The 25,072-nt window shown below is 44.8% G+C and overlaps 1 protein-coding gene across 3 annotated transcripts in view; it reads left to right on the top strand.

The window, feature by feature from the left end:
• The window catches only part of PTPRM (protein tyrosine phosphatase receptor type M), a 773,655-nt gene that overhangs the window by 729,648 nt on the left and 18,935 nt on the right, over positions 1-25,072 (top strand). For all 3 annotated transcript variants that reach the window (XM_040970558.1, XM_040970557.1, XM_040970559.1), the window contains 6 exons: positions 11,382-11,498; positions 15,930-16,084; positions 16,318-16,453; positions 19,123-19,272; positions 21,371-21,544; positions 22,916-23,047. In XM_040970558.1, coding sequence (XP_040826492.1) covers positions 11,382-11,498; positions 15,930-16,084; positions 16,318-16,453; positions 19,123-19,272; positions 21,371-21,544; positions 22,916-23,047 — 864 coding nt within the window. The remainder of the gene's footprint in view (positions 1-11,381; positions 11,499-15,929; positions 16,085-16,317; positions 16,454-19,122; positions 19,273-21,370; positions 21,545-22,915; positions 23,048-25,072) is intronic.

Here is a 25,072-nt window from a genome sequence, read left to right as displayed (position 1 = left end):
CACCTGCTTCCTGCACACAAGAGGGGAGGAGAACATGGCTCCTTTGGAGGATTCCTGTGTTGGTTTCCTAAAGAAAGCTGCATACGTGCCACTGTGCCCTATAACCACACTCCTCAGTGTTGCTCTCCTTCACAGAAATCGGCTTTTACCTAGCGTGTTTAGCAGTAGGGAAGCAGCACTTCATGTCCCTCATTCCAGTTTGAATAGCAGGTTCATTTAATTGAAAGGTAAACTATGAGGCATAAAGGAAATGCAAAATCAAATGCAATTGTAAAACGAATTTGTTTAACTACCAAACACTTCATTGACTACTAAATTGGGTGGTGATTCTGAAACATGAGATTAAAGCAAACACACACGTTCCAACTAAAGCATCACATAGCTTTATTATTCAGTCTTATTAAAGACTTTTAAAAAATATTTTAAATAGCAAGTAGTGCATTTTCAAATTTAAATAAGGGCCCTTACATAAAACTCTCCGTGGTGCTAACCCCAACTCTGTATACTTTATCCTGAGTATTCCTGCAAATGAATGTCTGCTTAAATAAAAACTTCTGTGTGTTTATATATACACACATCTACACATTTCCTTGAAGGATTTGGGTTTCCATTCCGTTTATAACCAGACTAGATCTCTTTCACAGCTTGCACACATCTGCGTTAAGCTCACACATTCATTGCAGAAATGCTCCTCAGTCTGTTGGGAACAGCAAAGTGCTGATTTTGTCTCTTTTGCTCAATTCCATGTGAGTTGTCACCATGAATTAATGAACTTCCCATAGGGAAGACAGGGGCAGTCTCATATCCTTTTCTCCACCTCCCATGTCTCTTCCATTGTCAGTGCTAGAAAACCTAAGCCCCATAGTTTCTGTTCATCCCTCCTGCTGTTTCTTCTCCCAGTGTGAGTGCAGTGTGTGCCACATAATCACATTTCAGTAAATGGTGGATCCCACATATGAATAACAATGACCCCTACGGTTCTTAGGGAGCTGAAATACTCCTAGCACCTAGCATTTTTCCTTTTCCATGTTCACATGTGCCTAGATACACAGATACTTAGCACTGTGTTGTAGTTATTTGCAGTACTCAGTACGGTAGCATGCTGTAGAGCTTCATAACTCAGAAGCAATAAGCCACTCGTGAGGTCAAGGTATGTAGGAGGCTGACCCTTCTCGGTATAGGCAAGTGCACGATATGATATTCCCATGATGACATTGCTGCATCTCCATTGTTCAGCAGCAACACAGGACCTTATGAAATAACCTCTCAACCTGTTAGGCGAAAGCCAGCAAGACAGTTACAGCCCAGATACACAGGTGTTCCATACGATTATCCATGCAGGAACAAAACACCTGCAGCTACTCTCCTGCCTTCTCCTGTGGGACCACTGGCTTCTGAGTGCAAAGGCTGGGTGAGCCCTTCTGTGACACAGAAAAGGACTCTGAACATGTTGGAAGACATGGATGGATGACTGCAGAGGAGCACGGAGGCTGGTGCAAAATAACCTATTCCCTACTGAGGGAAGTTGCCATTTGCTGCTCCCTTCCCTTTGATTGCTTCTGGGAGAGCAGACTTGAATGTCAAGGCAGACCTGTATGTTCAAGGGCACTACAGAAACTTCATGGAAAAAATGGAATGAAAATATAAGGTTACTTGCGTGTAAACAGCTTTGAAATCCAGTCATTCATTTTCTGTCAACTTTTTTAAGATCCTTCTCTGCATAGGTTTTAGATATTTTTGCACAAAAAATACTTTTTGATTCTATTTTCCAGAAATGTCTTAAAATTCTCTCACATAATATATTTATTATGGATGTGACAGAGGATCACTGTGGGTCTTTTGGATATGACAAAAATGTATCTATACTTAACCTTCCTGAGAAACTCTTCTGTAATAAGTGCTTGTAATTTGACCCAATCCATTACATCCCTTCCAAAGAAAGCGAAAATCATTTTTACTCAACTATCGATGAATTACAAATTAGGCTTTGGAGGTCATTCTTGATGTACTGTAAGCCACTCAGTACTCGTGTCTCCGCCTAGCTTGTGTCACCTCAGTGGCAGGATATTGCAGGATCAAAGCATATTTGTGGGAAGGAATAACAAGTATTTCTCTGAACACACTGCTGGCTCCCAGGCAACTGTGAGCTGTGTGCAGATCAGCTCTTTCAGGACCTGTAATAGAACCCAGAGAGCCACTCGTGCTGTGCGCCTGCTTCCCTGGTCACTGTCGCCAAGCCCTGTTGCTTAGTTAGCTTCAGCAGACACTGGCCATAACTGACCAGACGGGGAAAAGCCTCACTGAAAGCTGTGTGGAGGTTTCATGGCTTATTTTGCATGTTTCCTGGTCTATCTTTGGTTGTTTCACTCTGCCAGTCTCTGACTTTGCCATAGTCTTGGAGGTATGTGTGGGCGACCATCTGCCTCCAGGTCTCTAAAATGCCTATGAGGGTGAGAAGCTTGTGTGTGCAACAGATGGACAAAAGCACCTTGGACACATGCATCACAGCCTGAGAGTTTTTATAGCACAACCCCAGCCATGTTCTTACCTGCTCCGGCAGGTGCACAGCTGTGGTTTCTTGGCACTGACAATGGACACAATGTGAGATAGTCTCAAAGCTGTTGTAGTCTGTTCACATGACCACTTGGAAGTCAATTTTCCTTCACTTTCCACACTGCAAATATATCCTGTTTTTGAATAATTTCCTGAAAAACAGCAACCGATGATCTTTCTTGCATGCAGCATTCTTCGTTTTTCCTCTTCTCTATTTTCGGAGCCAACTAATTCTCTTGAGACTTGCTGCACCTTTCCATGAGGGCCTGGGGTTTGACCAAGGAAATATCTAAATAAATGTTGGAGCCTCCTGGGAAGATGGGATCAAAGAGACAAATATCATTCAGTGAGCGGTTTAATAGTCATGAGTCATGGAATGAGTCTCATTCCTGTGGTGTCCCCAGCAAGACCTGGACATGGCATTCCAAGACAGCGAGGGTGCCACAGCCCTGAGCCCTGCAGTCTTTACAACCACAATGTTGGCTTGTGGCATGGCATCTTCAATCTTCTGATTCTTAATCTCTCCCAGCTTCACAGATGGATTTCTAAATTCATATGATAATAGTATACAGCCCACAAAATTAGTGCCAAGGGACATGTAATCAGATAATCTTGGGAGTTGGAATATAAGTTTACTCACTGTATGATCTCACATCCTCTTCAACATGTAAGGAAATTGAGGGCCAGAATAGTTCTGATTGGCGGAGGGTCACATCTCTGAACCCTGACCCTGAAGAATGGGAGAAAATATGGAGTTCATTTTCTTCTACAGATGTATCACTTCTCACTCTTAGTAATGTCCCCAAGGTCCCCTGTAGTATATACGTGTATTTTGATACCATGACTGTTCACTGTTCCTGAAACTAGTGTTGGAGTGATTGTTAGTGCAGATGATGTTCTGGTTAGTTCTTTGCACTTGCCCTTGATGGTGGCAGGAGAACTAAGGAACAGCTGAGCAAAAGTCAGATCACTTGAGTACAGGTGGAGAAGCAGTCTCAGTTACAGTGGCTCTTCAAAGTTGACTGCCAGTCAATGGAGGCTGCTTTCCGATGGCATTTTTTTTTTTACCCAAATGAGGTTTAAAAGCAATGGGACATTTCTCCTGGGGTTGCTTAAAATTTCACAGGAGACATCAAGCTGTATACACTCTGTGGCTGGTGGAAATAAGTGTTTGGACACAATGTGACTTTGTGTTTAGTATACCTATCATGTATCCATATAAGGAATTATATGATAGGAAACCAGGAGCCAGGCCAGGGAGAGGGACACACACAAAAAAGGATTTACTGACATTATGAAATTATTTTTCCAAACTCAAACTATCCCAACCTCCATAAAGTCTTGATTTTGTGCCAATTTTGAAATAGCATTCAAGAATTTGTCCAACAGAGACCCCCTGCTATAGCCAAATTAAATAGCCTGAGAAACAAGGAAAGCTACTTAAACCAGAACCTTATACAAAACATATAATATATAGTATGTTTATGTTGTATAATATATATTAATGCATATATGGTAAAACCTTTATATAATATGTAATCTTAAAATGCACATGTATATTAAAGTTTATTCTTATTTGAAAGACAGAGACAGAGAGAGATTTTCCATCCACTGGTTTATTTCCAAATGGCCACAGTGGCCGCAGCTGAGCCCATCTGAAGCCAGGAGCCATGAGCCTAATCTAAATCTTCCACATTGGTGCAGGGGCCCAAGGACTTGGGCCATCCTCTGCTGCTTTCCCAGTTTGTAAACAGGGAGCTAGATCCAAGATGAAGTAGCCAGGATGAGAACTGGCACCTATATGGGATGCCAACATTAGCAGATGGAGAATTAGCCTGTTGAGGTACAGCACTGGGCAACATATACACACATACATGTATATACACATATACATAATATATACATATAATCTATGCATATATATATCTGTATATCCTATTTCACTATTACACCCTCCCTGAGGATATCATCCCATCACATTCATAGATAAGCTGAGGCTCGGAGGCTCACTTGCTGTGGTGTCACAAGTTAAATGAACGAAAGTAAGTGCATATCCTTATGATTCCATCATCTGGAAGCTAAGCAAGCTGCATATTCAGGCTCTTGAAATGACTGAATATTTTTGCTCCTGGGAAACCTCTGTGAAAAAAAAAAATTAACTTGGATCCACTGATTGTGTTCTTTGGAAACAAAGCTGGCCTGTGCTGAGGGCGGGACTCAGCGTGGTGATTTGTTTCTGTTCCAGGAGCTCCAGCAAAGCTGTGTGCTGCAGGCCCTGGAGTGCAGTCACTCCACTCTGTGTGGATGTCTCCTTGCAAAGCAAAAAAAGAAATCTGTTGGAAACTCAACAAGTCAAAACTTACAACCGCCTTTTTCTTTTTCTGCCCTTCTCTTCCTCTAAAGTTGGAGTTGTTTGATCACACTTAGATGGATGCTCTCAGTCTAAGAACTACCCATTCCATTTCTCAGTCATGGTTTTCTTGGTGAAATGAATCCTGCACCTATGCACAGTGCACATGAGCAGACCCTCAGTCATACTCCAGGCTCCTTCCTGTTACCTGGGAGAGTCATGCTTTTAGGAGGGACCAGCAGGACGCAGCCACTTCATGGCGGCTGCATAGTGTGTATTCTGTTCTTCCTCCAGCCCCACCTTCTCTTCTGTCCTCCGAGAGGCAGGGCAGCTAAATAGATACAAGACTCTATTTGTTGCCTGTTCCGGATGTAGAAAACCTCCATCCAGAGAGAAGTCATTGCTCCTACAGAGCTCTGTTAGCAGGACCCAGAGTCCTACTTACACTTTGCCATCCCTTACCATCAGATGTGTTATCTCTTGAAGCCATTGGGGCCCGCCTTCCTATTCGGCCTTATAGAGTGGGAGGAAGCAGAGACCCACGCTGGCCCTCCTTGTAGGTCATTGGCCCCCTGTGAGCTGCCAAATGAGGCTATAGAAGCCAGCCATTTAGGGCCGAACATTCAGAGCAGGAAGGGCACTGGACAGGGAGTTTTGCAATGACCTTGAAAACAGGCCAATCCCTCACAACTCGACTTGATATATATCCCTCCCACCCCCTCTCCCCCAGAGACACTATTTCCTAATTTCTGCTAGGGGGTGAAAATCAAAGCATATTGATGGGAGGAAGGTGGTGCCAGCCTCTCTCATGTCCTCCCCATGCCTGGAATAAGTTGTGGGAAACAGGGAGCAGGGGGCTGGGGTTCCTTTTGTTTTTCTCTCCACCAGCATTGACAGACACAATCGTAAGAGCACAGCCCATCTCTGTTTAGGCCTGTGGTGGACTTCTTGCCCTCTGAACTCTTATAGTCCCCTTCATACAGTACAAATCACAGAATTACCCCTGAATAAGAATTAGCTTTTTGACACACATACAACGAACTTGGCCAGACATCTCCACTACATCCTGTCACTTAATCCAGTGATTACCAAACTTTGGAATCTTCTGGAGGCATTTCATGAAACAAATAGATGCTCCTAGCCCATCCCCAACCTGATTGAATTGGCCTGGCAGGTGGCCTGGGTTTTGGAATATATTAAGTCTTTCACTAGCTGTCTATGATAGACACATGCAGCTTGATTTAGGGAGCACCGATTTAATCTTGGGGCCCCCTGAGATAGATACTGTATCCTTTAACAAATGAAGTATCTGCAGCCAGCAGACAGCAGTGACTTCTCCATGCTCATCAACATGTACAGTTAGGCTGTATTATCTAAAGCCCTGTTGGTTAGGAGATGAACCACAGACCAGCAACACTGGGAAGCTTGTTCAGAATGCAACTTCTCAGACCCCGTTATTCTGGACCTCTAGGAAACCCTAATGCCTGCTGATGTTTGAGAATCACTGCTGTAGCCCTGAGCTCTATCAGGAGCCACCAACCTAGGGGCAACTCTAACTGTAGCCCCTAAGTATGTGCGGACTTGATTGCGCCAGGGCATCACCTGGACTGCTAATAACACGTATTTTTATTGCACTGCTCCTATGCTGTCTCATATTTGTGAATTTGAAAGTCAATAACCTCACGCCTTTGGAGATGGGACTGTACCATCTACTCCTGCAGCTCCCCCACCCAGGAATAAGCAGACAGCAGAGCTTGGTACTGCTTGCTTGATTGCTGGCCGGATGGAACCAGCACCAGGGCACCAAGGTAGTTAGTCCTGATAGACGGTCAGTTTCTGGCCTGGAAGCTGTTGCTTCATCAGCCAAAGATGCATAGGAGGCTCTCCTATAAGCTGTGCAGGCAGCTCTGGACTGCAGAAGGGCCGAGCCTGGCAGGTGTCACACCCAGAAGTCTGGGTTCTGCTCATTGCAACCAAGGCCTCTGTACACGCGTGCCTCGGAGGACAGGAAGCACCTGCAGACATGGGAAGCCTCCATCCGCAAAGAAAAAGCATAGTTCTCTTGTGTTGTTGTTGTTTGTTTTGCTTTTTTTTTCTTCAGAAAACCAGAATAATAACCTGACAGCAGTCCAGGCATTTAAAAAGATGTTAAAAGAAACTCAATTTCAGAGGATTTTTACTAGGCTGAAAACAGATGTGGCAAACCATTTGAGGATATTCTGTGAAATGAGATGGGGAGGACCGGATGTGAAATGGCTCCTCCGCCTCTTCTGGACCCGCCCTGCCAGGTGCTTCTGCCTGGGAGGCGGCTTGCCCGGCTCACTCACGGTCTGGAAGGAAGCGCCCTACGCTTCCGTTCTTCCAATTAAGGGCTTTGGCTGGAGGCATCCGAGCGCCGCAGTGGACCCAGTGCAGAGCCAAGCGGTGCCTTAGAGACTACGCTCCTGCCATTCCTTTGCAGTTCCGGGAAGGCGGCTGCACCTGTCCACTCAGAACGCAGCTCAAGTTCAAAGCCGAGGGGAGGTGCTTAGGGCGGCGTGGGTGGGTAGGCGGGGGCTAGTCAGGAGCCGGGCCTGTCTGCATCCGGAGAGTGGGTGGAGCGGACGGTTTGAAGCAGACAGGCAGGATCAGATTTCTAGTGGAGTCTGAACAAGCGCAGGGGATTTGGGAGTTTGTCTTTTAGGGAAATGAAAGTCTGAGCCATCAAGTGTCCAGGGAATTTGTTGTCCCTGATTCCAAGATATTCGCTTCTATATTTATTAAAAATTTGAAGGTCAAGAAGGAAAGGAGTCTAAAATAAGTGACACACCGAAAGCCCGACACACTTTGTCTTCTGTTATTGAGCCACTTTTAATGGATAAGACTCACCTAGATAAATAATATTTTTTAATTAGTTAAGTCATGACTAGTATAACAGGTTGCAAGTGTGAGCATAGTTTTTGTTCAGAAGTAATTTTTAGAGAAATAAATGGGTTTTTAATTGTTTATTCATTCCATCAATAATGACTTAATTTGGAAAGCATGCCTATTACTGTAGCTTTATATCTACTGCCTTCTGGTTGTGTAATGGACGTGGCAAAAGGTAGAAGCAGTCCTCCCAGCACACAGGAGATCCCAGTGTGCCACGGAAAGCATGTCTGTTAGCAGTGTTGTGGAAGTAGGGTGTCCTACATGAAACACGTGAGATCATTATTGTCAAATTAGACAGTATATTTATATTTACATCATAAATATGCATGATGTACTGAGACATAGTTTACCCACAGGAAAGGAGGAAGTATAGGCATCCTATTTTAGAGACAGCACGGGTATCCATGATGTCCAGCTCCAAGATCCTTCCAGGTTGACCCTTTATAATGTCACAGGTAATATCTGCTTGATAAGAGCAAAGAAAATCCCAACAGAGACTCAAAGCTTAACACAACACTGTCTTTATCCCAATGTTCCCTGCATCTCCAGCCTCCAGTGCCTAGCCCACCTGGCTCATGTCTTACCAACTAATGGTAACAAGACATACCTAGAACTGCACAGAATTCAACAGCTTGAAAGTTTTATACAGGAGCAGCTAAAAAAAAAGACCGATCACACAGCACACTGCCAACAATGCACCATGAACCTGCCCCGTGTAGACTTTCCCCATCTACATTGATCTTCTGACTTCTTCCGTGAACTTCAGTTCTTCATGTATTGTATGTTGTGTATTGATTGTACATGGAACACAATAACTGGGTGTGGGAGCATTTTCAGGAATAAGCCGAACAACACCTTTCTCCATGCCAGCTGGCAAAAAGCAGGTGTCAAGCATTCCAAAAATGGAGCCATCCCATTCTAGCTTTGGAACTGGCATGCTTCATCAGGGCATCAAGAAGAGATCTCGTATCTGTGGAGGAAGGACTTCAGGCGGTGGGGATGGGTTGGCAATTAAGAAAATACTTTCAAGAATAGAAGAGCTCTACAGCTAGGAAGAGATAAATGGGTGAAAGAAGAGTTCACAAGAAGGAACACATGTGTAGGAGTTGGACTGTGGGTTATGTTTGTCCTTGAGTATAAGATACTTGTAAGTGGAGAGGAAGGAAAGTGGTAATAAATAAAGCTGAGAGCAGCTAGCTGTGGGCAGATTTTAAAAGGTCTTTACATGCCAATACACAGATTTTCTATTCAGCAGTAGTTGAAATGGGAGAATCTTGAGCAGAGCAAGTAAATAGCTAAGGAAGGCTTCTTTTTCCAGTTGTAGTACATGTAGATAGAATGACCCAGCAAAAAGAGAATAGAGCCAGAGGTTCAATTGTGGCATACAGAATTAAAAGCTGGAAAACATATTTGAGAGATGCAAAAGTACTTTTGAAAGTTTGTAGAAGAGGGCAGCACTGTGGCATAGTACAGTAAGCCTCTGTTTGTGGCACCAGCATCCCATATGGGTTCCAGTCATGTACTAGCTGCTCCACTTGTTATTCAGCCCTCTGCTTAAGGCCTGGGAGTGCAGTAGAGGATGACCCAAGCCCTTGTGTTCTTGCATCCATGTGGGAGACCCAGATCAGCTCAGCTATGGTCATTGCAGCCATTTGGGCAGTGAACCAGTGGATGGGAGACCTCTCTGTCTCTGTGATTCTGCCTTGTAAATAAAAATAAAGATGATGTTAAAAGGTGTTTACTTGGGCACCAAATATGTGCAGGGTCAGGTGTTTAGCCTAACGGTTTGGTTATGTTGCCAGTATCCCACGTGAGAATACTGGCACGTAATCTGTGACGCCTACTCCTTGGTTCCAGCTTTCTGCCTACGTAGATCTTGTAGAGGGTAGTGATGAGGCAGGTAATTGGGTTTCTGTGCACGTGTGGGAAACCTGGTTCAAGGTTTTGATTCCTAGCTTTGGCTTCCGCCAACCCAACCATTTCAGGATTTAGGGAGTGAATCAACTAACAGAATCTTGTTTTCCTGCTCTTTTTTTCTCACTCTGCCTTTCAAGTAAAATGTTTAATTGTTTAATTGAGTCTTTGCAGAAAAGTCATAGAAAATGCATATTATGAAAAATGATGTATGGATTTCAAAGATTTTGGGCACCAAAATTCAGGGGTTTTTTTAAGATTTATTTTTATTATTTTTTTATTGGAAAGGCAGATATACAGAGAGGAGAGACAGAGAGGAAGATCTTCCCTCTGATGATTCACTCCCCAAGTGAGCACAACGGCCGATGCTATGCTGATCCGAAGCCAGGAGCTTCTTCCGGGTCTCCCACACGGGAGCAGGGTCCCAAAGCTTTGGGCCATCCTCGACTGCTTTCCCGGGCCACAGGCAGGGAGCTGGAAGGGAAGCGGGGCTGCCAGGATAGAACCGGCGCCCATATGGGATCCCGGGCGTGCAAGGCAAGGACCTTAACCACTGCGCCACCGCGCCGGGCCCAATATTCAGTTTTTCAAATTACCTTTGCAAATTTCAAAGATGTTCCTAGAGTTGGCATCTGGTTGAATTTTGGAGAAGGAAGAGCCAGGCTTTATGCACAGATGACTGGCAGTAATGTGGAAGTCAAGAAGAGAATCTGACAGTGAGCAATTGCCTTGTATGAGACATGTTGTTTTTGAGATGCTAGAAGGACCACCAAAGGAAAAGATCCCCAAATCAGTTACATAAAAAGGTTGAATTCCTTGAGGAAATAGGACCAGAGTTACAGAAGTCCATCCCTGGAAGAGCAGGGACAGGATTGGTTGGAACTATTGAGAATGCAGGGGATGTAAGAGGCCAAGCACAGAACCCAAAGATGGCATGTCCTGCCCAGCCTCTGCACTGGGCTTGCCTTGTCCCACGTACTTACTGAAGACTGACTGCAAGAACTACACGACAGCAGAACCACTGGGCTGCCAGGGGCCAAGGCTCACACATTTCCTCTTCCTGGAAAATCTCTTATCAAAGGCTTCAGATAATATGGAAAGATACATGTGCCTGTCTTTCTTATCAAGTTTTATTTATTGAATTCACTTTGATTAAAATGAGTCGGAAGCTCTAACATGGGAAAACCATGTCACCATTTCCTTTTGCTGAAAAAATGTTAAGCTTTCATGTTCATTCTCATGCTCTTCTTGCGCCTTCTCAAACATTTTCAATTTCTGAAACCAGAAGAAATTTAAGATTTAGAGAAGCTTAAATTCTGTGCACTTCCTTTTGTTGTTTATTTTTCTAGGCCATTCCCCGAGTTGAGGTGCACAGGAAATGAATAGTTCCTATAAATGGTGCTTATGGTATAAATACGAGCTCAAGCCATTTTTGTCGGATTTCCTCCTGTAACTCAAATTTTATTTTCTTCCAGGGAAAGGCAGGGAAAAGGTGACCTTAAAAAAATTAGACCTTGCTCTTGTATATACAGTTAACTTTTGTTTCTGTGTGCCAATTATATCCTGTAAATCATAGTGGGACCCATCATTGAAGAAACTCTTAAAAACAGAAGCAAAAAACCTAAACCCATACTTTCCTTTGTGTTTTCTGAAGGTCAAATGCTGCAAATATTGGCCAGATGACACAGAGATATACAAAGACATTAAAGTTACCTTAATAGAAACAGAACTGCTGGCAGAATATGTGATCAGAACATTTGCTGTTGAGAAGGTAAGTGTCTGTGCTAGCCCCATCGCTTCCTCTGGGATTCTGTATCTGTGATTATACCTGAACACAGGTGGGCTCTCTGGTGTCTTCTCAGGACTGCACCTTGCCCTCTGATTCTATAATGGTTCGATGCCATCATTAAAGTACATCATTCCCATCTCATACGAAGCTGCACTTTGCAACGAAACCAAATCAATGTTTCCTATTTGTGTGCCTTTTCTTCTGGGCCTGGTGATACCATTCCGGCCATCCCTGTTTGTAGAACAAAGTCTGTTCCATTTTTATATCTGCCCTTCCAGTTGGATAATTTTCCTTCATGTTATATGTCCACGATAAACTCCCCAGTAATCGCTGTTGGCACACGGGTGCAAACTTCTCCTGGCTTCCCTCACATCCATGAGGTTTTTTAGGCCTAAAGGTTGCCGTGGTCTGAGGCTTTTCCAGGGAAAAATAACGAGCCTGGAAACCTAAGCGAGTGATCACTCTTGCATGAGCTAGCGCATTCGTTCATACTCACTCCCATCCTGACGTCAGCCTTTTGAAGTTGCTGGTGTTGAGTCAGTGAATGCTATGCTGTGCTTCTCCCTTGCCTCATCCCATGTGCATGGATGGGGCTCCTCGCTTGGGAAGCACTGTAGGGCATAACAGGGAATTTCCTTATCCCCCCCCCCTTTCTGCTGACATAGGGAGGGGCCGGAGGTGAAGCCAACTGCAGTCCGTCCAGAGAAGTGTCGCAGGTAGGCTGTGGGGAAGATGGAGGTGACGTGACTGGGAGGCACTCTGCCTTCCAGAGGTCCACAGGCTTTTCTATCAAGCACTGAGGTCCTGAAACGGAGCCTGCACAGCTGCATGGGACCGAGCAGTTTGGCTGTTCATTTGTTCTTCTTACACTCATTTAATATAATAGCAGGTCCAGGTTGTAAGCAGACTGCTAGGCAGCTGGCTGTTGGCTCTCCTGTGTACTCTATGTTCTCACTGAAGTTATATGTCCACTGTGGATTAACAGAATCAGTTTTAGGAAGTCAAGGCAATGAGAGCATCTGCTTATTGATAAATTTACCCTGATGTTTTGAGCTACTATTTCTGGTTTGCAAATCCAAATTGGTCATAGACTCTCAGGGCTGAAAAGATTTTATTTTAATCTAGTTCTCATACTATTTAGCATTTTTTTTTTCTTTTAGCCTGTCTTTTTTAATAAGCAAGCAGGAGGCTTGGAGACTTCAAAGAAATTGTAGTTCTGGTTGACTCAATTCTTCAAGTTCTGAACCTCACACTTTGATGTCAATTTTTTCCTTCTTAGGCAGGATTGGGGGAAAAAAACAACATGTGGAAAATTTTTGGATGGCTCCTGGCAAGAACACTCATGAATAACTGCATTAATACAGATAGTGATAAAAGATCCTTAATATTTTTTTCTCTAGGAAAAGAAAATCCAGTGAATTCTATCACTTAGCTATGGAGTTATTTGAATAATAGTCAGCCTTCTAATAAGCTATAAGTGCATCTCTGTTGCTAGAGGAAGGGTTTGTTTGTTTCTTTGTTCTTTTTAACCTCTTATTATGCTGTTCTACATTGCCAACTGCACAGAAATTCTTTTTTGGTTCTCAGACAACAGTTAAGAGCTGGTGGAAGGAAGGGATAGACGAGGGGCTTATTACTGCAGTGGGGAGATCTCAGGGACGTGTCATTGATTTTCTAACTGGGCAACTGGAATCTTTGAGGACAATAAATCATTGAATTTCTGCAGAACATTTCTGGTAGATTTTAAACTTTCTCATTAAAAAGCAAAGGAAAACAACAGGTAGGCATGCACTTTGAGATTAGTGCACTTGTGTTTCTGCTTTGAGATTGTATATCCAGGTGAAAGATGGACTTGACTGCTCACCCATCTATTGCATTGTGATTTGAAACTGAGAAATTCCTGTTTGGCATCTGACTGTCCCCTTGCCTTTCCATCAGATTTGATGATTAATTCTAAACAGATGTTACATAACTTAGGAATCTTCCAAAAGTGTGTGGGAACACAGAATTAAGAGATAAATTTATTTGAATTCCTTGCGTAGTCTTTCCATAACATGCTTTCTGCGAACTTACTGAAGTTTTCGTGTGTGCACAGACTTCAAAAAGTTTGAAGCAAAAACAAACTTCCCTTTTAATTCCATTTGTCCAAGAATTTCTCAAAGTAACTTCATATAGTGGTCATTGCGCCAGGAGAAGGGCAGTTCCCAAGTCTCTGTATCTAGACTGTCTGGAGAGCGTAGATTTACTCAGACTGGCAGGAAGGCCAGTTGACCATGACCACTGGATGCTCTGTACCCAGAAAAAGCAAGCTCCCAATGTGTCAAGGAATATGGGGGTTGTTGGTGATGTATTCCTTCTGCAGCATTGATTAAATACATACTTTGGGCTGTGTGTACCATTATATAACTTTAATTCTTTCCCATTAGGTTACATGGGAAAAACAGAGTGGTAGTTGTTTTTTCAACAATTATAATAAATGCCTATTATAATGAGACATAAGGAAAACATACCTGGAACATTTACTTGGAATATATTTGGACTGTGATTATTGATCAGATCTGTAATTTTCATGACTAAACATATTCCTAGGCTGTGAAAGGAAAAATGGCTGTGTCAGTGGATTCAAGAAAATTTCGTTTGATTACTCTTCTCAATAATGAACATATTAGAGTGTTGCAGTTTGGGAACAGGTTTTCTGCATTCTACAAATTGGCATCTACCTTGCTCAAAAAAGGAGTCTTAGAGTTGAGTTGGGAGCCCATCTTGTTATGGATGGGATTCAGGACTTAAAGATGCTGAAGTCAGAAAGTCCCAGCAACATCTGTGTTGCTGGTAAGTTCTCCCAGTCTGTGAGATGGTCACCACCAAGTCGGAGCACACCGCTTGAGGCATCCCATGGAAATCCAGGGGTGTCCCCTGGGGGTGAGGAGACCCTCCCCTCTGTTCTAATGGAGACCGGGGCTGGCCCCGTGTCCCAATGTCTACAACCACTTAGTAACTCCCTAGATAATTAGTAACTATTCCTCTAAGATCACAAAACTGGGTTAGCAGATGACAGTGCCTGACAAAGCTTATTTCCTTAATACGTAAACTCTTAAGCAAAGCGTTTTCACAGAAAAAGCAAGCTTCCAGCATTTATGTGTTGTTAAACAAAGACATAGCAGCACATTGATAACAGATACATTTTACCTTAAATCCGTAAGTGCTGCCTCTGGTCGCTCACGTAAATATTGTGAGCTTCTTTGTGCACCATGAACAATCACCAAGGTGAAGCTGATCGGTTTGGTTTGTCTCAAATCAAGGTGTAGAGATGAGACTCAGTAAATAGTTTCCAAAGAAAGAAGGGGAAAAGTTAGATTTGTTCTTAGGTTTATATATTGTCCTGATCTAAAGTTCGTTTTTATTTTCAAGCAGACTTTTGCTTTAGAACATCATCTTTAATACATACTCATATTGGTGGGCAAATAAATCAGCTTAGTTATTATTCAAATCAGAATAAAAAGCAAAGCAACCCAGAAAGTCTCCTCTATCTTCCCTGGAGTTCAGCATCAAGCAGCCCTCCTTCTTACATAGCTCACAGAGAGTTGCAGCAGAAACCACTTCAGTTCCCAGAATGTTCCTTGACTTACGCGTCTCCATCTCCTTCACCGCGGCAGAGAGTACTGGCCCCCCTGGAAGATGGAGACAATGTCTTCAGATCTCTGCAGCCCTCATCCCAGGCCTACATGCTGTGATCCTTCAGGCTAGAGATTGGATGAGACCTGAAAATTTCAGCTGCAAATGAAAATAAGCTATCTGACCTATCCAGTCAGAATGTAGTCCCTATCCATTCTTCCAGCGAATTTTATGAGTGTGTAGTATGGTGTGTGTGTGTGTGTGTGTGTGTGTGTGTGTGTGTGTGTGTGTGTGTGTGTGTGTGTACCTGTTCAAGTATGCAGACACGGAGGGAGCAGGAAGCAGATGAGAAAGAAGGCTTTTGCGTTTTGATAGCTGGCATTGGACCCGCAACTGTCCTGTAATTTCTTCAGATCCCAGTTCTGTGGTTCTTTCTGTACGGACTCTCATCCACACACTCCATAAACTGATTGGGACAAACTATTCAATGCAGTCAGCTTTTTAGGAGGAAATTTCAAAGAACCAAGGAAATCCATGCATCCCTTTACTGTGGTTGTACATGTACATTAGCACATTGTCCAAACTTACCAACTCCCCTTTCACGTGCACAAACATCTTAGCCAGGCCTGTGAGCCTTCCGGGTTGTGTGATCATCCTGAGAAGGACCTTCCTCCCCAGCAAGTCTGTGTCCAGCCTCTAGCCTTCCTACTTAGGATGCTGTGCCTGGCCTCAGTTGCTCTGACTCATCAGTTATGTTCCCTTGTTCTCTTCTGTGTTGTGGCTGACCCCTGAATGCAGAGAGGCGTTCACGAAATTCGCGAGATCAGACAGTTCCACTTCACTGGCTGGCCCGATCACGGGGTCCCCTACCATGCCACTGGCCTGCTGGGGTTTGTCCGGCAGGTCAAATCCAAGAGTCCGCCCAATGCTGGCCCTCTGGTGGTACACTGCAGGTAAGCAGAGCTCCCAGCCTTGCACCCTGATGCATAGGGATGGGGTTTCCTGGAGGGAAGGGGGCAGTTGATGAAAACAATGCTGAATGTACTCTTTGCTTGATGTATGTACACTCTAGAAGGGACCTGTTTATGGCATGTGGTTTTCACCTTGGTAAACATGCAGAAAGGAAGTAGCAGCTGCTGCACACTGGCCCTTTCTCCTCGACTCACAGAACCCTCTTTTTGCACAGTGCCGGTGCGGGGAGGACTGGCTGTTTCATTGTCATCGACATCATGTTGGACATGGCTGAGAGGGAAGGAGTGGTGGACATCTACAACTGCGTGCGGGAGCTGCGGTCACGGAGAGTGAACATGGTGCAAACAGAGGTAGTATAGCCCTCCATACACTCTAGGGCCTCGAACCCGTCTTCATCCCCACCTCCTGGATCCACGGTCAGAAGAAATCTCACCCGCTAGCTCTGCAAAGCTCTCACAAGACACAGCGACATGCCTGCCTCCTTCCTGCTTTGTGTCTATCCTTCCGTGAACAAGACAAACAGGAGTGTGCCAAGTGATGGTGTCTGTAGTCCCGAGCCTCCGTCTGTGTAATTTCCTGTGTCAAGGGACCCAGTAGAGTCTATGCATTTCACATTCTAGGTTTAAAGACTATTTTCTCACCTGCCCCTCTATCTTAAACTAGCTGGGAACCAGAGCAAGACCACTCCTGAGAATTGCCGGGCATTTGCCAAGTGGCTTGAGGGTACCTCTGAATGTTTTATTCATCTCCAGGGGAACTAGGAAGCACGGCAGGCTGCTGCCCCTAAAAATGCTGCCAGTGACTCACTGTCTTAGGGATTGGCCCACTTGGTACAAGTGCTCAGCTGCCCACCAGTCATGCTATCCATGTAACTTGAGCCATGTTGAGAATTTAAATTACCAAAAAGTTTTACATCTTGCCCCTTGGACATCCATATATTTTTTGCTGATATTTGGTAGGCTTAAGTAAGCACTACAACACACTACCTAGAAAATGATTGCTGAAATAGACTGAAGAATAAATAAGAATGCCCTACATTTGCATTGCACATTCAAGTTGACAAAAGCCACTATGAAACATGATTCTTTTTTTTTTTTTTTAGCTACAATAAAAATAATGGAGCTGTGAATGCCACTTCAGGGTCTCTTTCTTTTTTAAGAATAGAGAATGTTTTGTTTCAAAGGTAATGCAGTATTGTGGGATGAGGAGGGAGGCGAGGAGAGACAGAGAAGGAAAGACAGAGACAGAGATGCACACGTACAGGAAGGCTCCTGTTTGGTTTGCTGATTCACTCCAGTGCCCTCAGTGACAAGGACTGGACCCGACCACAGTTGGGAGCTGGGAGTTCAGTCTGGGTCTCCCTCTTGCGGTGTAGGGATCCAATCCCGTGAGTGTTCATCTGTGGCCTCCAGAGTGTGCCTTGAGGAAGATGGAGTTTGGAGGTGAAGCAGGGAGTCCACCCCAAACACTGCGACATAGAACGTGTGTGTCTGAAGAGCTAGGCTACATGCCTGCTCCTTGTTTATTTTTTTTTAATATCCATTATTGCCGACCAAATGTTGCCACGCCCAGTTTCTCATTTGCTTTCATCTTTAGAAGCGTATGTTTTAGCAGAAGTGAGTTGTGTTTGATAATCTACTCATATGTAGAAGTTAAATAAACAGCAGTGGGCATTGGGATGCTGTTTGGATATTCCCACCCCACATCAGAGCGTAGGTTCCAATCCTAGCTCCACTCCCAATTCCTACCTCTGCTGATGCAAACCCCAGGAAGTAGCAGCAATAGGTACTCAGCTACTTAGGTCTCGGCCTCCTATGCAGTAGACCTTAGTTTGGGGACTGAACCAGCAAATGGGTTGTCTCTCCTTCCCTCTCAAAAATGTAAATGAAAATGTTGAACGATAGTGACATTAATAAGGGACATTTTAAATATTTCATGTGGGGTCAACATTGTGGCATAGCCAGCAAAGCCACTGTCTGTGGTGCCAGCATCCCATTCGGGTACCATTTCACATCTTGGCTGTTACACTTCCAAGCCGGCTAGCTCCCTGCTCATGTTTCTAGGAAAAGCAGCAAAAGATGTCCCAAGTACTTGGGCCTCTACATCTCTGTGGGAGACCCGAATGAGCCAGGCTCCTGGTTTCAACCTAATCCGGCTGTGTCCCTTGGGGGAGTGACCCAGCAGATGGAAGCTCTATGTGTCTCTTTCTGTAGCTCTTACCTTGAAATAAATAAATATATATATTTAAATATCTCATATAGAGATCAATAATAACTATAGTAAAACTTGCATGGTTACATGTGTGGCAAGCCCATGTCTGGTTGGGATTGGAGGAGCCATTTGTAATGGTGGGTTCACTGTACACACATATGTTAACTCTCCTCTGTGTCCCTGGGTCCAATCCCCAATTATCACACTCACCAATGCTCTGAAATAAATAGTTCCAATTATTCAGATCTGTTTGTCTTCCTGAGGATGTTAAGTCTGCATGGACCTGCTTTGCACTACTCATTGGGCTAGCAAACCTTTTAGTAGTGGTAGATAAAATTCTGCTGCTTTCTCATTGGAAGTAGCATTAAGCTCAGACTCACAGAGGTGTGTTAGCCAGCTATAGTATTCCAGCACTTGTTCTGCTTTGTTTCGGTGTCTGTTCGGTTTTAGATCCACCTGCAGTTCAAACAGATGCCATTTTGTCTCTTCCTCTCTTTATGCTGCTACTCATAACCAGCTAACTCACTGGCCGTACTCACAGCTGGTCAGCCAACACACAGGCCGTACTCACAGTCGGTGAGCTAACACACTGGTTGTCCAACACGAGGAACAGGGTGACTGACGCTGGAGAGCATCACCTCGCGCCAGTCTCGCATCATTCCATCTCACATCCGTTCAGTGCTTCAGTCTTGGAGGATGCACTGTCCCCATTATCTCGGCAATGGCTAATACTGATCCCGTGTTCCCTCCTCCATCTCGCAGGGCCAGTGTGGCTCTCTGGCACTAACTCAGTCCCTCTCTTCTCCAGGAGCAGTACGTGTTCATCCATGACGCCATCCTGGAAGCCTGTCTTTGTGGAGACACATCTGTCCCTGCCTCCCAAGTCAGGTCTCTCTACTATGACATGAACAAACTGGATCCACAGACAAATTCAAGCCAGATCAAAGAGGAGTTCCGGGTAAGTTATGCTACAGGGAAAGCATAACTAGCTGTCACTTGCTCCTTCAGAAATATCTCAGGTGTGAGCACTGTGGCTTGAGACACCAGCATCCCATATGGAGTGCCCTGGGCCTCTGCCTGTGGCCCCTATGCAGAAAGGGCACTGTCTGTGAACAAAAATGCAGACAAGAGAAGTAAAAATCTAACTCCAGGAGCAGGCACCATGACACAGCAGATGATGCTGCTGTTTACCAGCATCCCTTAATGACACTTCCTTTGTTTGAGTCACCGCTACTCTGCTTTTGATCCAGCTTCCTGCTGATTCTCCTGGGAAAGTAGTAGAATGTGGCCTAATCCCCGGTTCCTGGGGAGACCCAGATGGAATCCCTAGCTCCTGGCCTCAGCTTGGCCTCAAATTGACCATTGCATCCATATGGACAGTGAACCAGTAGGTGGGATATCCCCTCTTGTTCTTTACCCTCTAGTCACTCTGCATGTTTTAATGAACTGTTAAAAACACATCTGACTGCAGGGAGCTACTGGGGGAAGGGACCATGTTGCCAGCAGCTGCGTGAGAAGTCAGCATTTGGCTCACTGAAGGGGATACCTGCCTCCCTTATCTGACTGCCTGGAGTGAAGTCTCAGCTCCACTCCCAGTCCCAACTTCCTGATGGTGCATACCCTAGGAGGCAGCAAGTGATAACTCAGGTCCCTGCCAGGCATGTGGCACCCCGATGGATGAGCCTCGCTTCTGATTCTGCCCCATTCCAGTAATTGCAGACATTTAGAGCGTGAGCCAGGGGATGGAGGGTTTTCCTCTTTTCCTTCTCTGCTTTTCAATTAAAAATGAAAAGAAATCATTTTGAAAAGAAATACATTCTGAAGGCAAGACAAATGTATAGCCAGGCCACTCGTTTCCGCGACTGCCTGTCTTACTGTCTCTTTTAATTGTGTTGTATTTAATGTGAAACGGGAGTTAGCCCCTGCCCTTTTCTCAGTTTTGGCTCTCTGCAGTTTTAGTTTCCTCTGGTCAACTGTAATGTGAAATAACAAAAACTGGAAACAGACTGGTCACGTGATGTGAATTCGTTTCTCCCAGGGAAGCAGATCACCCACCGTGTTTCCCTGTTGTTTTCATTTTGTGGGTTTCAGTCTTTTTTGAAGTCATCCTCCAGGTCGGTTTCCTCCTCTCCTCCCTGTTCCTCATCACCACCTTTAGTGAAGGTGAAGTAGAACGTGGCGCTTGGGGTTACATGTTCATATCCTAAAATGCGACCAGTTTCCAAGTGCGCAGCGAGGCTAGACTCGACAGCATCATCTCACTTCTCACTGGAGGTACCAACAATATTTAAGGATCGTACGAAACTGTCACAGCTCGAACTGCTCCAGGTCCCTGGTGTTTCTGCTCACACTTAATGGGTTTCAAGGTGACATTCTTTGCTCGTTTTCAAACTACCTGGCATGCCTACAGCCTGGCATCTCAATACGAAGAGGGCTCTGAATTGCCTGGTTTTAGGAAAGCATCCCTGCACTTGCGGGGAGATTGTGCGACACGGCTCACAGAACCTTGATCCTGTCCGGGGACTGCAGGACCACTCCCTGGACAGGGCAATGTTTTCACACACTGCCGACTAAATTCCGAGCAGCTTCGGGTCTTCTTTTTCTTCTTCCTTTTTCTCATCTTCGTCCCTGGCCTTTTCCTTCACCTCCTCCCAAATGCCACCCTCCTCAGCTGATTTCCATTCGGATGCTTCATCCGTAGGTTCATCAATTGCGCAAGTGAGTTCAGATCATTTATCAAATGGAGGCTAATAAAAAACAGTATACTTCCTTTCAAGATCATAAAATCCCTCATAGAATTTGGCTTCTGCCTGTGCATTTAACTGGAAGGTTTTTGAGAGCATTCTCTTCATCTTTTAATGACCCGAGGCAAGCTTTCAGCGCATCCTGTCGGTTTTTCTAGCAGACTATCAAGTCTCTCTTGAGGATCAAGAAGCTAAGGATTTTTGCTTCCTCTGAACAGCCAGCTGGCCCCTTTGGTGTTTGTTTATTCGCTTGTCTCTTTTTTTTCAACATCCTCCAAATCTTGTCACTTATGCCTCCTTTCTGTCTTGCAGACCCTAAACATGGTGACACCGACGCTGCGTGTGGAAGACTGCAGCATCGCACTGCTGCCCCGGAACCACGAGAAGAACCGCTGCATGGACATCCTGCCCCCGGACCGCTGCCTGCCCTTCCTCATCACCATCGACGGGGAGAGCAGCAACTACATCAACGCCGCCCTCATGGATGTAAGCTGCTCCCGAGGAGCCGCTGGGAAGGGCGGGGTGGCAGGGGCACGCACCCGCTGCTCAGCCATCGCCTGCTAAGGGCTACTTTAGCAAGTTCATGAAAGTAGAATTAAAGGGCATATTTGTTTCAGTGCAGATTTTGATGTCCATGCATATTAGGAGGGTCTTTACACATTTATGGAGGGCCTTGGCGGATTAAGCTGTTCCCCGGAAGGCCAGCATCCCACATAAGAGCAGGTTCAAGTCCCAGCTATTCCACATTGATTCCAACTCCTTATGAACACACCTAGAAGGTCAGCAGATGACTCCATTTTGGACCCTGCACCTAGACCAGCACTAGCTGCTATAGCCATTTGACAGGTACACTAGCAGATGGAAAATCTCTCCCTCCCTCTCTGTAATTCTGCCTTTCAAATAAATCTTTGGAAAAAAAAAAACATCATGGAAATGCATATGGTGACAGACTATGCATGGGTTTCAAAATGTTTTGCACAAAAATAAAATCATCCTGCAATTCCATTTGCCATGAATGTTTTCGAAATATATAATTCATTAATTTTTTTAAAAAGCGAGCACTGTATTTGAGATCCCATGTGGTTTGGTGCCAGGTTGAACCCTCTTGGTCTCTCAGAGATTCTCATTTGGGAAGTCTTGGTCCATGAAACATGCCATTATTATTCTCAGCACCAAAGCTTTAAGCCCATTGTCGGAGAGCACGTGACAGCGCTAGAGTCACGAAGATATGGGACAGACTTATTGCAGAATTATTTAAATTCCTTTTCTTCCTCATTTAGGCAGTTACTAACCTGGAAAAAACATAACTCGCTGTTTTCTGTCAGTCTGCTTATCTCTTCTTATTCAGTTGATTAGAAAAAAGTAAATGAATACTTTCCGTCCTAATATGGAAGTTTTAGTTCTGTTTGTATGATTTCCTAGAGCACTGTGGGAAGCCCTGCAGAGCAGGCAAGGTGGATAAGTATCATTTGGCAGGAGTTAGTACCTGTCCTGCTTAAAAATGACAATCAAGCAAGTTTCAGGAAATAGCAGCTACTTTAATTATGCCTGATTTTAAGGTAAGGTAAAGATTAAAATAATTATATAAACTTCATATTGCCTTTCTATCAGAAATTTAAAAAAAATAGTAAGAGTGCATACTAAGTTCTCTTGGTTTCAAAGCAAACACTGACTCTCATAGTTATTCTGCCGATAGGTTAATCAGTCTATGTTGGTGTTGATAATGGTAGTAGAATTTAGCCGTTGTTAACTATGCCCAATGTTTTGTGCTATACACTTCTAGTGCACAGTGTAACTGAGTTTCCTCTCTTCACGTTTTCCTGAATGTGTTTGGCTTTTTCTTGCTTGTGTTTGCAGAGCTACAAACAACCTTCGGCCTTTATAGTCACCCAGCATCCTTTGCCAAACACAGTCAAAGACTTCTGGAGACTGGCCCTGGATTATCACTGCACGTCGGTAGTTATGCTGAACGATGTGGATCCTGCCCAGGTGAGACCGGGGAATTCCTGCAGGCAGAGCTCCTGTGCCAGGGTCCAGGCCTTGGGTGCTTTCTTCACATCCTCAGACTTGCAGGCCCAGAGCTCAGTCACCATTTCCACATGAAGAGTGAGAACCAGGGATGCTGAAAAACAAGTATTAAAAATTGGGGGGGATTAGGGGCTAGTATAGCAAGTCAGGGCAAACCGAACAGATAAACTGCAGCTGTGGGTGGTGGAAGTGCCAACAGAGGGTCGTAAATGGAGCTGTCCACTAGGTGGACGAATCCATGGTCATTGACAAAAAAGTCACAGCTGAACAGGAGCCTGAACACCACAGATCCAAGAGCAGAGCGTACAAACCCACGGACAGGAAAAAGGGAGTTAGCCGTGGCTGCAGCCCGGGATCCTGTCCCTCCAGGGAAGGGGGTCTGTGCATCCTGCCGGCTTCCCTGGAGCCTGCACATGGAGTGCATCTGCATCATGCTAGGGGAGGTTGAGAAGGCAAGCGAGTTTAAAGGAAAGCAGTTGATTTTGTCAGCTCCTAGGTGGAGGTGTTAAGAAGGGATAAAAAGGGGACTTGGAGATAAAAGAAGCTGAGGGTGCTAAATGGGGCTTTTGTGTAGCTCTGCTGGAACAGCGAAAGAGAAGCAAGAGGATATAAATGATCTGGCACTAGTCATGGGAGTACGGGGCCTACCAAGTAAACATCAGCGGTGTCCTCTGTGAGCTGAAGTTAGTCTCATCACAGCCGCAGAGGGCATTATGGGAAGCTTGCGCTCCGTGTGCTTTCAGAATGAGCTTGCTGCAGAATGGAGTTAATGCCCTTTCTGGAAAAGACCAATTCTTTTTTTTTTTTTAAGATTTATTTATTTATTGGAAAGTCAGATATACAGAGAGGAGGAGAGACAGAGTGGAAGATCTTCCGTCCGATGATTCACTTCCCAAGTGAGCGCAACGGCCGATGGATGCTATGCCGATCCGAAGCCAGGATCCAGGAGCTTCTTCTGGGTCTCCCACACAGGAGAAGGGTCCCAAGGCTTTGGGCTGTCCTTGACTGCTTTACCAGGCCACAAGCAGGGAGTTGGATGGGAAGTGTAGCTGCCAGGATTAGAACCGGCGCCCATATGGGATCACAGGGCGTTCAAGGCGAGGACTTTAGTCGCTAGGCCATGCTGCCGGGCCCAAAGAGACCAATTCTTAAACAACAACAACAACAAAAGATCCAGAGAATTTCAGCATCCCTGCTAGACAAATGTTTCCTTCCAAAAATCCAGGTTGCTGCCAACCATCTCCCGCAAATGACAAGGACCTTAATTCAGTTCTGTATGGTTGTTCTTATGTTGGAGCCACTGTGTGATAGCTAGTTAATGAAATAACAGTGGTAACCTTGACTTTCTTCTGGTCCTCTTGGCTTAAGCAGCTTAAAAATTTTACACTTCCTCCCCACCAACCCGTTTCGAAGGCTGTACTGCAGCCATTTGGGGCGGTAGCAAGCCCTGCCCCTCAGGCCAGTCCAGAGCCCTGCTCAAAATAGAACTCAAGACTCCGAGTTTCTAACTGCCGGCGCCATGAGCTAAACCCCATTCATTTGAGATTCCTTAGCCACAGAGAGTTCCGAATAAGGAACTTGTTCCCAGTTACAGCCTTTCTTCCTACCATGAATACTGAAATGCAGTGGTAGACTGTTTTAATTCCAGTGTGTACTTTTGGAACAAGAGCATTTCGATTCTAAAGTTGCATCCTTAACCCAAGTGATCTGGACTCCCACCAAGTTTTGGCTGACTGGCGGTAGGAGAGACAAAAAGGTTGCAGTTCTATTGCATAAACGCTGCCAAGGTTCAGCGTGAGAGAAGGGAGGCTCCCAGGAGTCAACCACTTAGCAAACACTAATGCGAGCATTTGAACTTGAAGGTTTTGTAACTGTACAAGGCTAGCACTCAGCTATTTTAAGTATTTATAGGTCTGGTTCATGGACGTGTTATGCACCATTTAAGCCATTTTCTACACGGTTTCCTTGGGCAGACTGTAGCATGTG

This window comes from Ochotona curzoniae, unplaced genomic scaffold (genome assembly GCF_017591425.1).
Source record: "Ochotona curzoniae isolate NIBS_2020 unplaced genomic scaffold, NIBS_Ocur_1.0 scaffold_4812, whole genome shotgun sequence".
Classification (NCBI taxonomy): domain Eukaryota; kingdom Metazoa; phylum Chordata; class Mammalia; order Lagomorpha; family Ochotonidae; genus Ochotona; species Ochotona curzoniae.
The sequence above is the reverse complement of the archived record's forward strand: the minus strand, read 5'-3'. Positions and strand labels throughout refer to the sequence as shown.